The sequence below is a fragment of the Sturnus vulgaris genome, chromosome 1, assembly GCF_052056855.1.
Source record: "Sturnus vulgaris isolate bStuVul1 chromosome 1, bStuVul1.hap1, whole genome shotgun sequence".
NCBI lineage: Eukaryota > Metazoa > Chordata > Aves > Passeriformes > Sturnidae > Sturnus > Sturnus vulgaris.
The window spans coordinates 6,513,961-6,529,796 of NC_142243.1; the positions used below are offsets into that span (position 1 = coordinate 6,513,961).

The window sequence follows — 15,836 nt, forward strand, 5'->3', positions numbered from 1 at the left end:
TTCATTTACAAAATATACCACTATGACAAAAACTACACACTACTACAGGAAATAATATTTACAGTGGCAGCAAGAAAATGCATGGGTTTGTATCATGAAACACAAAAAGCTAAGGAAGGTTTTCAAAAGCTGTAAGCAAAACTTGATGCAGGACTCTTAAAGGCAGAGTGCAGAGTTTAGAGGTCGTGTTAGACTCAAACACCACAGAGTGGAAAATGAAACATGAATTAGTGACACAGTAAAGGAGAAGTAATTTCTACACATGCAGTTCTTTCAGCTAAACCACTAGGAAAAGAGGGCTACTGCTAACCATGGATCATCCATTGTTTAGATTCTTACCAAATGGGGAGGGTGAGTTCTCAACCTGGAAAGTGCATAAATCAAGACCTACAGGACCCAAACCAGATAAAATGGATGATTACAACATGAAAACAAAAAAAAAGTAAAGAAAAAGCTGCATGCTGAAAAAAGCTACGCAGGTATGAGAGACAACGGCAGCTACATTTTATCCTCTCTTAAGCAGCAAAGCAAAGAGCCAAGTAAAAACAAAATGTTGACAAGTTTGGGCAATTTTTTTGGTAGAATAAACCAAAATCGTTCCAAACCAAGGTATTCTTAAGATATGAAAATTGGATCTGAAATGACCTAGAGCATAACCTAGAGATACAGTACAACAAATACATCTATAATAAAGAGAGGGGAAAAAAAAGGGAAACAATTACTAGAGAGACCCTATGGACATACACACCTGAATGATCTCCAGACTTTACCAAATCATCAGAAAGAATTCCAAGAATATCATCGTCAGTATTTAACACCTCAGACAGGTCAGCTAAAGGATCGTCGGTGCTGCCTGTAGAAAATGCAATGAACAAAATCAACATTTCCACATCTGTGGTGATGTTCTTGAGCTGCAGCCCCAAACACAGATGTACCAGGCCCTAAGGGTCTCCTGTGCTGTGTCAAACTGCAGGTGTCCCTGGGGTCACAGACTGTGCTGACCAGCAGCCCCTCCCTGCCAGGACCGAGCCACCCACATGTGCTTACGTTGTTTAGTCTTTTCAGAAATCATAATGTGATCACATCACGTGAAACAAGGACTGAGAAAAATAATCCCAAAAATCTACTCCGAATTTGCAACCTCTAAGACACAAAGGCCCATGAATGAGTAAGTCAACAAATAGGTTTTATATAGGACAGCTCACAGTAAATCTACAAAGATTTTTTTTTTTAAAAAAGGTAATCAGTTACTCCTTTTACCACCATTCTTTTTCGTAATACAGAAGCAACTAGTTACTACACCCTGATATGAAAGTGAAATCTAAGAATAAGAAGCAAAAGTAAATAAATAGAAATTGAAGATGGTACTTTTAAGATCGGAAGAAAACTGAAGGAGTGAGAAGAGCCAGAGATAGAAATGTCATGTTTATTTGCCATCTAGGAAAAACTGGCCTGGTCTAGCAATAAATTATTTAATATTAAATAAGAATTTCTGGATACTATTATCTTCCTGACCTCCAATTCACTAGAGAGGAATTACTCCAAATGGCCCATCTGGTTTTATTAACTAGTTGCTTTGGACTATTACAGATGTGCAACATTTGCAAAAAATGTTTGACAAACAAATAAAAGTTGAGAAAAATATTTTTCAGTAAAACTGAAGACTGTCCTGACTACAAGAGCAATCACTGCCAGACCAATAAAACATGATGAAATGGCAAATATAAATTAAACAGAAAAAAGGGATTAATAGAAATCATAAAATATACGGTTTGGAAAACAAATAAATAGCCAGGCTGAAGAGGAACCAGAACGCCAAAGAACACACATTTCACACAAATACAGATGTATTTCCCATTGTTACAATCCAACTGCCCCAGGAAAGTATACAGCTTAATTCAGAGCTTGGTGCCAAGGATTTACTTCTATCATGAGGTTACTTCCAAGCTCCTAGGTTTAACAATGAATTACAAGTGCCTTCTGCTGATTCTCAGAGGTAACTCTTTTCCCTTCTTCCATTAACAAGTCAAAATGAAAATTGTTTTTCTTCATTTAACTTCTTCATTCTTCACTTCTACCCTTTGTAATGCAGACAAGGTGAAACCACCCTAATTAAATCAGGTTTTATAGTTTCCACTCAACAAGATGAATTAATAAGCCAGTGCAGACCAGTCCATTTAAATGTAGAAATACAGCTCCTACTGATAGCAGCAAAACTATCTAAAAGAGCCTCAAAATCAACAGCACTTTGCAGGCATAGTTATCTGTGTACCTGATAAAAATTACTGTTAAATATAAGTATCTCAACAGAACCTAGTTGTTGGGCTTTGGTGGGTTGTTTTGGGGGTTTTTACAGTTTGTTTGGGTTTTTTTCAGATACTTGTTTTCCTTCAGGCAATTTGGTCTAATTATGCAAGTAACTTTAACACCAGGCACCACAAGGTGATGTAATGACTTCAGCTGGCTGAAGGACTGATTTTAGCCCTTCTTTAACTTTCATCAATTCCTGCTTGAAGAATCAGGGAGAAAAAAGCCCATGAAGGAAGCACTGGGACTGCACTGGCAGCCTTTAATTCTTCTCTAGTATTTTATGTAACTGTGCTTTTTTCCACAGCCATTGTGGTAGGGAACAGTCCCTAACAATTCAACTTCAAATGTGAATATATTGTATAAGTAGCTAGAAAAAGCTCAGGTGAAAACATCTAATGTTTAAAGATACAAAGTTAACCACCCACCTGTAGCTACAAATTGGCCATGCAAAAATTCGGGCTTCAAATTTGAGGGCCTTTATGAAGGAAATCAGATTCTACAGTGGCCTTCAGATGAGGTAAGAGAAAAATCATCCTGCTTTCAAAATGGAGTTTGTTAAGTCTATAAAAAGACTTTAGTGTTGGTAAGAGCAGAGGGATAGAGTCTATAATCCATAAAACTCACACAAGACATCTAACCTAAAACATGCTTTTACTTTTTTTCTTCTATTTTTTTCTTGTTTTAATTCCATGTGTGTTAAATATTATCTCGGAAACAACGAAATCACTTGAGTCAGCTGCTTCAGATCACAATCAATAGCTGGTTGACATCTGCTGCCAAACAAATAGCTCAATACTGCTCATTAATTTGACTCTTTTCAGAATGGAGATGAAAGCCAAGACAAAAGCAAAAAGGAAAATAATTTGCTTGTAATGCTGGATCTCTAAGAGAGTACAGTTCTAATGCTATCTTGTGATCCTGATCCCTCAAATGCAGTTATTTATGTATGAAGTTCTAAAATCATAAAAATGCCTCTCCCAAGGCTGCAACCATCCCAAGATGTTTAATCATATAGTAACATTTCTAGTTATAAAAATGGCTCAGCAGCACCTGAATCAGCTACAGAGACTCAGACAACTCCTCTCCTTTTGTCTAGGAACAATTTCTTTAGCATTCTCTGGAGATCTCACTTGAACAGATGACTTTTTCAGCACTTCCAGAAAAAATACACTGAATTTAAGTTATTTCAAACTAAAGGAAAGGTCACATTGCCAGAGCCTTCACTGAACACACCTCATCAAGTGACTTCTTTTTCATCAGGGACACACAGGTCAGGAAACTCAAGAGAGAGGCAGACAGTCCTCAGAATGCAACAGATCTAAATCAACACCTTCAACTTCACCCATGAACAGACAGTAAGACCTGTGAGCAAACCTTTGCACTCTGCTCCAGCACTTGGAAGTGATTTTAAGGGTTGGTGCCATGCAGAGCAGAGTGCACAGAGTGCCACGTGTTATGAAAACATAGGAAATGTGAGTCTTCTAACTGAAAATAAAACCAGCAACCTCTCTGCCAGACAAAGAGCAGGGCTGTGAGCCTAAAGCTCACTTCAGTCACAGCTTCTTAGAAATTAACAGTAAACAAAGGACTCCTAAAACCCCTCTTCTGTCCAGCTCTGCCAATCACCATCACTACTGCAATCCTGGCTAGTGGAAGGTTCATCCACGCTTAACCAAGATGTGAGAACAAATAAATCATAGAAGGTGTCCCTGAAATGCAGTGTCAGTTCAGGAGCAGCCTGAACACATCACTGCCCTCCCCAGCAGTGCTGAGAACCTGCTGGAAAGCAGAGCAGGGTCACTGATTTAAATGCATGAGAGCTCTCTGAAGATGAACAAACATATCTAATCCTTAATCCTGGGATTACACAAATGAAGTTTCCAAGAGAAGAACATTTTCCTTGTGGAAAAGACCTGTGCAAATAAGGAAGGACTCTCACAGGAGTCAGCAATCCTTGTGGGAAGTGGCACTGTAGGAAAACAGCATGGCTGGTGACAACACAGTCCTGCAGCCCCTAGTGCAGGGAATAAACAGTTCATGTTGCTCCTGCTCCACAGCCAGGTCTGTATGGAAATGATGAAAACATCACTGCTCTCATCTGCAGCTCCAGCCAGAAAGAAGCTCAGCAATTAGCCAGTGGACCAGGGCCTCTCACACGGGGGGATGCTATTGTGAAAATAACTGTGCCCCACAAGTCACAGCAAAGAGCTCAGAAGTGCACTGGAACTGATCAATAGTGGCAGATGACTTCACCCCTTGGTGCCCCAACTACACCAAACAGCTCCATCTGGACACAATTTTGGCTGGAAATCTGAACAGGTGCAAGAGAAGTGAGAAGACAACAGAGTTGAGAACATTCCTATGGTCAGAAAGCACTGTTCTTTGAATGTCTCACAGATCAAATGGGAAAGACAGTAGGGTATCCACAAAGCCATTGCTAGAGATTTATTTAATTAACAGCCATCTCTTTATGATTTATTTCTGAATAAAAAGAAGATGGAAAAATACAACATTAAATTAACATCAACTTCATGAATTTCTAAAGCCCTGCACTACCATAACCCATGAACACATTAGTGACTTCAAGCTTGCATTGGACAGGCCAGCAAAGACCTCTGAATTTCTCTGGCTTCAAAAGAAAGCCAGGGTGGAAAAAAGTCATAGTGAGCTCTTCCTAGTGCTGGAACTAAGGAAATACAGACCATGCTACAATTCATTTCCAGCAGCTTCACCTTTGGGGGAAGTTACTTTTTTTTGCATTCTCTATTACTCACAACTTCGACTGTAGAAGAACCAATGTTTAATTACAATACAGCCTTTTGCTTTTCATTTAGCAGATTTTCACTGAGCAACAATCACAAATTGGTGACCTTTCTTCAAATGACTCTGGACAGTGGAAACTGTGATAGTGTGTGCAAACACTTTTAGATGGAAAAACTTTGGGGATCAGCTGAAACACAAGTCATAAATTAATTAATATGCAAGAGAAACAGTAGCAGTTTTTAAAAATAAAGACATCTCTAGCTAACAGCATATACTACTAGACAGAGAAAAAATAATTTGAAGGAGACAGTAAGGTTTTAATTGCTCTTTTGTGTGAGGCTGCTCTTTCAGCAGCACTTTACAACCCTCTGGCTATTTGCAAAACTCTCAGCAGAACCTTCAGTAAGGTTTTGCAATAGCAGAAGCAAAAGATTGCCTAGGGGCTACAAACTGTACCTGGAAAAGGCACTCATGTTCAGAAAGGACATGGTGAAACAAAAATTCCGAGGAGACTGGCAACCTAAAATAATCTAAAACAGTAAAGAGAAGAATAGTTGGATGATATTCATCCACCTAGTAATCACTACACTACTAAAAGTATTTTTTAATGAGAGTATCTGTGTTTTCTTCTATAATGAACTGTATGCTTTTTCTTACATAGAGCTAATTTTCATGGATTTTATAGCCATGGATATTATAGTCAAGATGTTGCAGATTTGCATTTAGTGCCAATTGCTGTGTCATCCACTGCTCTTTTGGAAACAGCTGGAGCCCTTGAGAAGAATTTCACTAAATATCAGTGTTAGTTAACCTCACAAGGACAGTTCATATATAGAATGCTGAAAAAATACATCAGATAAACTGTGGGAGGAAAGTGGAAAAGAGAGTGGAAAAGCCCTATTCACCACAATAAAATCTAACTACTGAATTATCACTAAGTTTAGGTTTGCATACCTTGAGGTCCCAGTTTTGCCTGAGCTGGAGTGGAGGTGGAGCTAAGAAGGGGATCAGATGAAGGATCCAGGAAACTGGTGGCCAAGTTTGTTTTACATGAAAGTTGAAGTGACTCTTCAGGTAAATTATCCAGGCTCATCTTGTTCTGTCTACTGGTATCCAGTAGGTCCTTCCCAAAGAAAGCTTCCTGCAAAGAAGACAAAATGATTTAGCATAGGAAGAACACCGTATTGACTGAAAAATTTGAGTAAATGAGAAAGTTAAAATTAAAAGCCAAGGATTAATAAGAATATAAAAACACAGTCTGAGTCTCACAAACATTCCAGTATAGCAATATCTCTTCCAGGCTATGAGGAGTGGCTACAGTGGCTACAACTTACCTGAGGAAGCTACACTACCAAGATTTTAGGATGAAATTCACGCCTTAGATTATATAAAAAAACTTTAGTCTTTTTACACATATGTGGCGCAGACAGTGTACTAATACAGTGTTATTATCTATCACAATTTGCTTATTATTTAAAATATTTCTCCTTACACAAAAAGGACAGCTGAAGACAGGGCACATAACTGGGCAACTTGATCTAGAACTCTGATTCAATTTTAAGAACGACCATACACTGCATTTCACAGAATCATCCTCATGTCTAACTACAATAGCAAAACACCTGAAGATGTTTAACTTACACTATAAAAGTGGCTTTTAAAATATTATGCAACAGCTATCACTCATCTAAACCTGAATACTCAGTAATTTGTAAGCAACCTATCAAATTTTCAAGTTGACCTTTATTTATTATATAACAACATTTCTGTTTCTATGTTGTCTTTAATATCTTGACTTAGGACACAGCTCTAAAAATAAATCTAAAAATAGATATTTTCAGTAGCAATTGTAATATTAGCAAAGAATCTAAGAAATATTCTATGTTTTACAAGAGTAAAACATGCATTAAAAATATTTATCCTTATTAGTCCAATGAAAATGTTGTTTAAGAATTTTCTTTCCAAGTACTTTCTTTTCCACTTCCCCACTTATGAAATACTATTTTTTAAAGACAACATGTTCTGCCTCTCTGTTAATTCTTTGCTTTCAATTCCAGTACAGTTCATGCCATGAAGTCTGGTGAACATCTACAAGACAATGAAAGTTGCAACTTGCAAAGTTCCCTTCACCACGAAGAAGGTGGCTGAGAAGAACAAGATACATACATATGCATATATATATATATATGTAAATATATATATATATCTATATATATAAACCAGCCCCTTTATAACCTGATTAATGGAATGGAATTGCTCAATCACCATTAATACCCTAGTTATGATCCACAACTGCTGCTTCTTACCTGCCAGGGACACCATGAAGTTAATGGGAGAGAAGAGCAGACATTATTGTGGAAGGGAGATGCAGGGCATATAAATCCATAAAACTGTAGGAAACAAGTTTCCCTTTCCAAAATATTGTTCTATAATCCTCAAAAAGCAAAATGAGAAGCTGAGGAAGTGGTCTGAGCAGGCTAAGACACCCTACAGGGCTAAATGTGGAAATATCATGTGTCAGTTCAGAGAGCAAAGGAAAGATTTTTCCACCCCATCTCATGTCTCAGAACAAGGAGAGATCCAAATATACTGAGAAGGATTCTCCAGAATCCTGGAGATTTAACAGTTTTCTGTACAAGCTCATGAACATTCTTTACAGAAACCAAATTTCATTTAAATCATTAATTTGGAATCAGAAAAGAAACAATGGCTTAAATGAACTGTGAAACAACACATGAAGTTAGGCTTTCAAATGGGTTTACAATACAAGGAGCAGGTCACCAGCTTTACCTGCAAGTAGGCAGGGAAGGTTTCTTCGAGTTTATTTTTCTTTTTCCTGTAACGCTTCTTTATTTTCTCAGTACTTTCAGAAGCTGGGGTAGACTCCTCCACTGGGGTGTCTGGCAGCTGCTCTGTCCAACCTACAAAGGAACATCCAGGCACAAATAAATGAAACACTCCATATTTTGCTCTAAAGGTACAGTGGCAGCACATCTGGCTACCTCTGGATGCACATCACTCCAGATGCATTCCAAAGGTGGCTTTTTTCCAGCTGTGAACTGCCCTGACCACCCAGGCTCTGGCAGCAGGAAATGCCAGATATGACAGCAGCCACATCACTGCTCTACCTCCCAGGCACACACAGACCTTTAACTTCTGTATCCCCAGGCAACCTAAGAATTCACTAATTTGACAGAAATTACCAGTGCCATTCAGCCAGGTATTTGAAAAGACAATTCCAATGAACAAGTATCAATGCTGAGTTACACATTAACCACCTTTCATTTCATACACTATTATTTCTCAAATTAGAAGTAAAAAACTTATTTTTTTTAAATCTGAGAGAGAAGAACTATCATATAAATAATGAACAGCCTAGAAAAAGAAATCTATAAAGAAGCCCTTCAAGAAAAATTACACATTTATTCAGCTGTCATATTTCAAAGTGGCACTGCTTTTTCTAATAAACACAAAAGCACACAGTGCTCATCAATCATTCAGTATTTTATTACAACAGAGCAAGAAAAACACTGCAGGTAACGCAGAACTTTTCAAGTCCTGCTACTTCTGTCTTGCCAAAACAAATTACATGAAGCTAAGGACTCTGGCAAGTTATTTAAGAAACTATATTATCATAGTAATAAAGTCAGCTCTGCTTTGTACTGCAGTGATCTCCTGTAGCATATCCAGAGGACCATGAGTGGAATGAGGTTCACCAAAACTGTGACCTCTGCACTGTCTGAGAGGGAGATTTTACAGAGAAAAGGAGTGGATGCGACAAAGATGCAAAAAATCCTGGTGAAGCTGATGAGAACTGGCCACTGAGAAGCAGGCTCTTGGCAAGCTATGATTTGTATTTTTCTCAACTAGCAATTGTGTCTGATCAGAGAAAGAGAAGCTCCAACTTTCAACTGAATAATACTTGTTGAATACTCCTTTTAACAATATGCATTGTAGTGTTATCCAGAATAGAGAATTAGCTTTTTAGCCAATTAAAAAAAATTACTTAAAGGAGCAGACCCCTATGGAAATGAAAAGATCTAACATAAGATTTTCAGCACAACCTGAAATAAGGCAGTATGCTACACTGAAATATTATTTACAAAGCAGAAACACAGCTGTAGCACTAATATTAAAGAGAAAGCAAACACTATACCAAGATTGGGAACTTAATTAGAATATCTGGCTGCACTGATAAAAGAAATGTTTATTAGCTTTATGAAGAAAAGTAAAGTATTCTACAAATGCAGGCACAGACAACACTTCAATGTTAGACTTTAATAATACTGCCTGGAAAGATCCAGTCTCTACCAAATCTACAGCAAGAGACTGATCTGGCTCTACAAAAGGTAAAAAAAAACCCAGCTAAACAGAAAGGAAAGAGTAACAGGAGAAATCACAGGCCAATGTCTTTAACTGGGGTGGTATCAGCCATCCTTCAGAAGCAGCTGCCTCCTTCTACTGACTTCCCAGGGAACAGGCTCTGAACTAAACACACTCCACACATCTCCCCAGAATGATACCTCAACATTTTCTACATCACTGTGAGCAACTCCAGATGGATGGAATAATTTGGTCTAATCACACACAGCAAGAAAGAGAAAAAGGCCCACGAATAAAATCTGACTTCTTGTTAGGTGCCCAATCTATCAAGAACTGCAGTGCCAGAGGCATGAAAATGGCTCTGCCATGGGAAAAGACACCCAACAAAGTCAAGGATTCTTCAGCCCTGGAAGAGGCAACACTGATGGGGAAATATGATACACACCTAGTATTACAAATTAATATGATTTTTTAATGATTTTGAAAAAACAATCTTTCATAATATTAAACACAAGGACAGCTTATGAAACTCTCAGATATCCGATATCAGGTTTAAAAAAATAAAAAGGAATTATTTCTTCATGCAACAATAACATATCACTAAACTCTCTAATAAAGGATTTTCCAGAGCATAAACAGATTAAAAAAAATTTGACTAGACATACTCATGGAATATGGAACACTGCTGAGTATTGAAACTGATGGTCCAGAAGATGCTCCTGGACCAGGACTACACCTGGAGAAAGGGGCATCAGAAAGAGGATTGCTCTAAAGCTAACTTAGTAATAATAATAATAATTGTCACTATTTATCTCCTACAACAGCCTGCAATTCATTGTTTCAGCTTCTTTGTATATCATGGGCTCTGTTGAAACTACAGCTATGCAGGAATGGGTATTTTCAGTTGGATTAATAAAGCCACCATGACAAACATACATGGTGATGAGCTGTATTGTTTTTACTGCATTAAGCATGAAGAAACATTTAACATCAAATTCCTGCACTTACCTTCATCCCTGCCAGGCAACTGTTCAGAAACAGATCCAGAAGAATCTTTCCTGGAGAGAGATCTTTTTGTCTTCCCCTGCCCTGTACGACTTCTCTGACGAACCATAAATCCACCAATGCCTGAACAAGGAAGCAAAAACCCAACACACTGAATAAAAACTGTGTTTCATAGTATGAATGAGAGACAAGATTACTCTGCAGGTCAAGGAGACTGCTGCATCTAGATGTCTAAGAATGAATCTGAAATATCTGAGAAATCTGCATTTGAAATTTTATGGAACAAGTCTTAATTTTTATGTCTCAGTGGGTATACATGCAATGAAAAATGAACAGTATTTCAGGACTGTAGAACATCCACAATAAGTTCAAATCACCAAACCTGGCAACCTTCAGATGTTGGTTTTCCCCTCCCTTGGGGCAAACTGCTGAGTTGCTGGAATTAGCTGTCAATCTACCAAATGAAACCTATTAAAGAACCTCAAAAGACCACAGAAAGTCCTCTGCAAATGGCTCTAGAGAGCCCATCACTCCAAATGATGCTACTAGAGAAGGACGTATCTCAAATAAAAAGATAATTAATCAACATCACAGTGCCTGAAACTCCTGAATCCTTCACTAGAGACTGAATGCAGAGTTCCTGATCCTTTGCAGTTGGGGTGTATGTATCTAAATGTATCAGATACAGATCTGTTCCATTTTCCAGGGGAATTGTTGGCTGTAGAAAACTAAAGGATAACTAATGGATGTATTCTATGTGGATACAGCTCAACTGTTTGTGCACCCAAGACATATAGTTAATTAATTCAGTCAGGATAATTAAGAGTCAACTGCACAAAGAAATTAAAATAAATTAATTCATCCAGTAACGGAATTCATTAAAATTCACCTGTCAGAAATAATCTGTAAATACCTGGTAAACTACTCTTTTAAAATATAAAACAAGTAAAATAATTGCAAGAAGTTCTCTGAAGTTCAGCTATTTCCATATACATATCTATATATATATATACATACACACATATAAAAACTCTCCTTCATCAATTACAGAAATAGAGCAAAGTTTCCTATCAAGTTAAGAATCAATACAAGACACAGATCTTTTCAAGTAATTGAAAAACACACCAAGAACAAGTACACTGCTGACCAGCAACCTTTAGAAACGTGTTTTATCAAGAAGAAAAAAAGGGAACTTTAAACAGAATAGGGAAAAAATCTACAGTCAACAAAAAGCAGCAGAATACTTCAGAGTTTCATTGTGCTTTCTAATTGTTTTTGGTAATTATACAGAAAAAAATGAACAATGGACACACAATGATCTAAGTGACTTTATCCTACCAGGTCTGTATGGTTTTCGCTTCCTTTTCTTAATCCCGTCAGCTCCTTCAGCCACTTTGGTATCATCATCCACAGCTTCCCGTTCTGGGCTGGAATCTGATTTTCCATCACAATCCATAAGGTCACCTTCTGCAGAAAAGAGGCAATGGTAACTTTAACTGGAAAAGGGAAAGAAAATAAATTTTTCCAAAGTTTCCACATCTGACTGTTTTATGAGAAACTGGTTGAGAATGACAGATTTTTCAAAAGGGTGACATTTAATCATAGTCTCTGGACATTTTTGGGAAACCCATCCTGTCTATACATACATTTCCTATGAGATGATGTTTAGAAAAAAACAGCAAATAAACGTTGTAATTAGTATATGTAAATCAAGAGAAAGTTTTTGGTACCTCCTTTGGAAGCCTGTGCTAAGTGTCTGAGCAATCTCTAGCTATTCCATCAAAAGAATAGGGATGCAATTTACCAAGATAAACTTCCTTTTCTTCACTGTCCTCCTCAGTTTTCTTTGATAGGGTTTTTTTTTATTGAGAAAACCCTTAAAAACTGCAGCCTGCACTTGGAAGGTAAAGTGTAATGACTTTTAGTGTAGTGGGTTCATGACTTGAAGCTGTTTGACTGACTGAAAGCAGACTGATCTATGAAAAGGAATTTGATTTATATAATACAAAATTCAGCCCAAAGGAATTACTCAGCCTTGAAGATGAAGACTATAATTCAAAGTTACAGTTTATATTCTGTGGGAAAGCAGGGTAGAAACAGATGTAAAGTTATGCTGACATTAAAAAGCCTTTGGTGTTGAAGATAGAGGGAACTAATTCTTCCTGATATCCCCAAAAAGACCCTGCATCTTCATTTTATCATAAATCTTCTGAAATGTTAAATATACTCTCACCCCTGAAAATATACTGGAATTCTCATGTTCTGCTTTGGATATAGGTGTGTAATTCTAGATGGAGCCAAACTCCATGCAGTTTTAAGAGGGATAAGTATTGTTATAACAGAGCTGGACTCTTCCACACCACCTTTTGCTGTGGTAGAACTGCAACCCTCACTCTTGCAGAGGCTAGGCTAGGTCCAGTCTTTCACACTGAAAAAGACCTCACTGAGTTCTACCAACAAAGCCAGTGGATGGCAAAGGCCACCAAGCTGAAGCTCCCAAAGCAAGCTCAACTATCAAGTGGACTCTAAAATGTAAAGACCCAGTGAAAGCTGAACCTGATGCCTACGGATGAGATGATAACGAAATTCCATGAGCCCGCTTTTCTCAGATAAAGCCTCTTTTTTCCACCTGGAACATCAAGAGTCAAAATAAGGGTGTTTTCCTTTTTCCCTGGGATTACTGCACTGTGTTACTCCAATCAAAGCCATGGCACAGCTTTATTCATCCTGATGCTCATACAAAAATTCCAGATGTTTGGAGACAGACACTGATCTCCCCTGCAGAGTAGAGCCCTACACACCCAGAGCTTCAAGGAAATCCAGCCCATCTCCCATGTACTCACTGTGCTGTTACCATCACACACATGAATGTGCTTTAACTCTCAAAAAGGCAACAAAAGGTGATCAGAATTGAAATGGAAGCTGTGAATGCTCTGGCTCTCTCTTTCACACCCTGATATCACATCTATATACTCTGTTATCTATTTGGAAAGACCTATCACCTACAGAAGCCAACAAGCAGACAATGAAGTCAGAAAAAGTCATATAGAAAACAGGCACACATTTTTAAAAGTAAAGATGAACCACTGAAGAAGAACAAGGGAAGTGACTAGCTGCCTTCAAATTCGAAAGCATTTTTTGCTTTCAAAAACCTAGCTGATGGAGAATATGAAAGTGTGAGATGAAATTTCAGACTCCACGTAATGCTAGGATAATGTACCAAATCCTGTGAATACTGAAAGAAATGGAAAAAAACCAAACTATTTAAAAAGTTATAAAGGAATGAAAGGCAGCTATTTTTAGAAAAGAATAGTTCTAGTCAACAACAGAGGGTAAGAATGTGCTCATCAAACAGGAACAATGCTTCTATCAACAAGTTAACACTGAAACTTCACTGGTGGCTGAACTACCCAGTTATCTCAAGTACACTCTGTAGCTAAAATAAGCTTCTTATGACATTTAATCTGATCAACAAGGCAGTGTTGCATCAACAGAATTGTGGGGAGGTGGAGGTGCCTGTGTGCCTCGGTTCCTCTCCAGGAGACACCTACATGACCAATGCAGTAACTTTGTCACCTGCCACTGGAAGAAGCCTTGCTCCAGGCCATGGACTAACACCTATTGTGCCATCACCATTCTCAGGACGCACAGCAAGGACAATGCTGCTGCACCATGCAAGTGTTAGCCCAGATCACTGACCCTCAGGTCAGCTCACCTTATTTCTCTCAGAAAATAAAGTACTCTCAGCAAAGAACTACTCCATTCTCCCACTTGATTTTAATACCAGCTTCTCAGTGATACAGATGCTGCTTTGCTGAGCCAACACTTTCAAACAATTTGCACTGAATTTGAGCATAATTGTACTCAGTGAGTACACGTTTCCCACAGGTAACCCAAAGATTAGACAAAAAAATAATTTCCTGTTTCCAGTGTTGGCAGCCCTAGAAACGTGAGTTTCCTATAGGATGGATGACCCATAAACAGAACAACAAGGAAAATTCCTGAAATGGACAACAATGAGCCATTACTAATGTTCCAGAAATTTCCATAAAACATTCTGTAGAGAACACAGGAGTATCAGTGTAATAAAAACTCCCAGGGGTATTTGCAATACACACAGGTACTGCAACACTCCAAGCTACAAGACATGCCAAAAGTAGACTGCTACCTCTACTGTCATCCATCTCCCCATCTCTTGAGTGTTCTGACTGGGCATCTGGGGGTGTCTGAAGTACAGCCACACTGTTCTGATTTATAATCTTCAGTTTAAGCTTTGGTTTCGTCCGTTTTCTTCTCGGTACTGTAACAGTGAGGCTCTGTAACTGAGACATGCCGGATTCTGTCAAGCAGACTCCATCCTGGGTGTATGTCTTCGGTGGGTCTATAAAAGTTGAACGAATCATAACAGCAATATAAAACTCTTTTAATGTACAAGTCTTAGATTTTTTAGGAATAGCACAAGAGTTAATAATCCACATGTATGGAGCTGACCCATGAGTGAAGAAATTGGTATAAATAAACCAGATATCTGACACTGTCTTACACATTACAATTACGGCTCTATGATTTAAGAGTCTGATGTCAAATCCAGCAGTAATCCATTACATTGCTACGAAACAACTTATATCAAGGACTCATTAGAAAGAACAATTTGATTATGGAAACTGCTGCTTTGCAGGGTATTTCTGTATTACTGGCACCCACAGAAAACTGTGCAAGTCGTACTTTGGGTCCCTGCTGTTTATCAGCCAAGGCCACCATCCAGCCCTCAGCACTTCACCTTCATCTTATTAATAATGTTAAACCTCCAAGAACTCCTGGTAACTCAGAGAAGTCATCAGCCCTATTTTATAAGCAGACAAAAAAATCCAAATGGTATCAAGTGAGATGCTCAAGATCAAATTGGAAATTGTGGGTAGAACCCAAGTCTCCCAAGACCTGCAAGACTGCTTCCTCCTCAAGGACAACTGAGTCCACTGATAAGCTCTAATGTTCCTTAATTCACCATGCAGAAAGGCCCTGTCACTTGTGCTGGGGCCCTGCAAGTAAAAACTTGGGAACTTTCATGGAATTGCCAAATAACGAAGAGGTTGCAATGATGCTTCACCTCTCTGGAGACAATTAAAAAATTATTTGATAACACAGCTTTTGAAAACATACCAATATAATAACATTTGTTCCATTTAACCAAAAACATTTCCTCATGTAACATCTGACAATACACCTGGTTCTTAACAAATTCTTCCCACTTAACTGCCTTCTTACACCAAACTTGAAAGGTGTGTGTTTCAAAAACATCTCACACTCTTTTTCAGATTGAATATTTGAGGGGAGAACCTTCTCTCAGGTGTCAAATAGAAAAACAAACTCTGATGTGATGGAACCTGTCCTAACATGACAGAAGCTGCTGGGTGCTATCATTATAGACTGACTTG

General features: G+C 38.2%; 1 protein-coding gene across 9 annotated transcripts in view; it reads right to left on the reverse strand.

The window, feature by feature from the left end:
* KMT2C (lysine methyltransferase 2C) overlaps positions 1–15,836 on the reverse strand; it is a 189,755-nt gene that overhangs the window by 39,941 nt on the left and 133,978 nt on the right. For 6 of the 9 annotated variants that reach the window (XM_088158694.1, XM_088158636.1, XM_088158533.1 and 3 more), the window contains 7 exons: positions 14,570–14,782; positions 11,740–11,868; positions 10,405–10,524; positions 7,864–7,994; positions 6,028–6,214; positions 749–853; positions 340–387 (listed from right to left, as the gene is read on the reverse strand). In XM_088158694.1, the coding sequence (XP_088014820.1) occupies positions 340–387; positions 749–853; positions 6,028–6,214; positions 7,864–7,994; positions 10,405–10,524; positions 11,740–11,868; positions 14,570–14,782 (933 nt within the window). The remainder of the gene's footprint in view (positions 1–339; positions 388–748; positions 854–6,027; positions 6,215–7,863; positions 7,995–10,404; positions 10,525–11,739; positions 11,869–14,569; positions 14,783–15,836) is intronic. The other 3 variants (XM_088158505.1, XM_088158785.1, XM_088158590.1) reach the window with 3 other exon arrangements.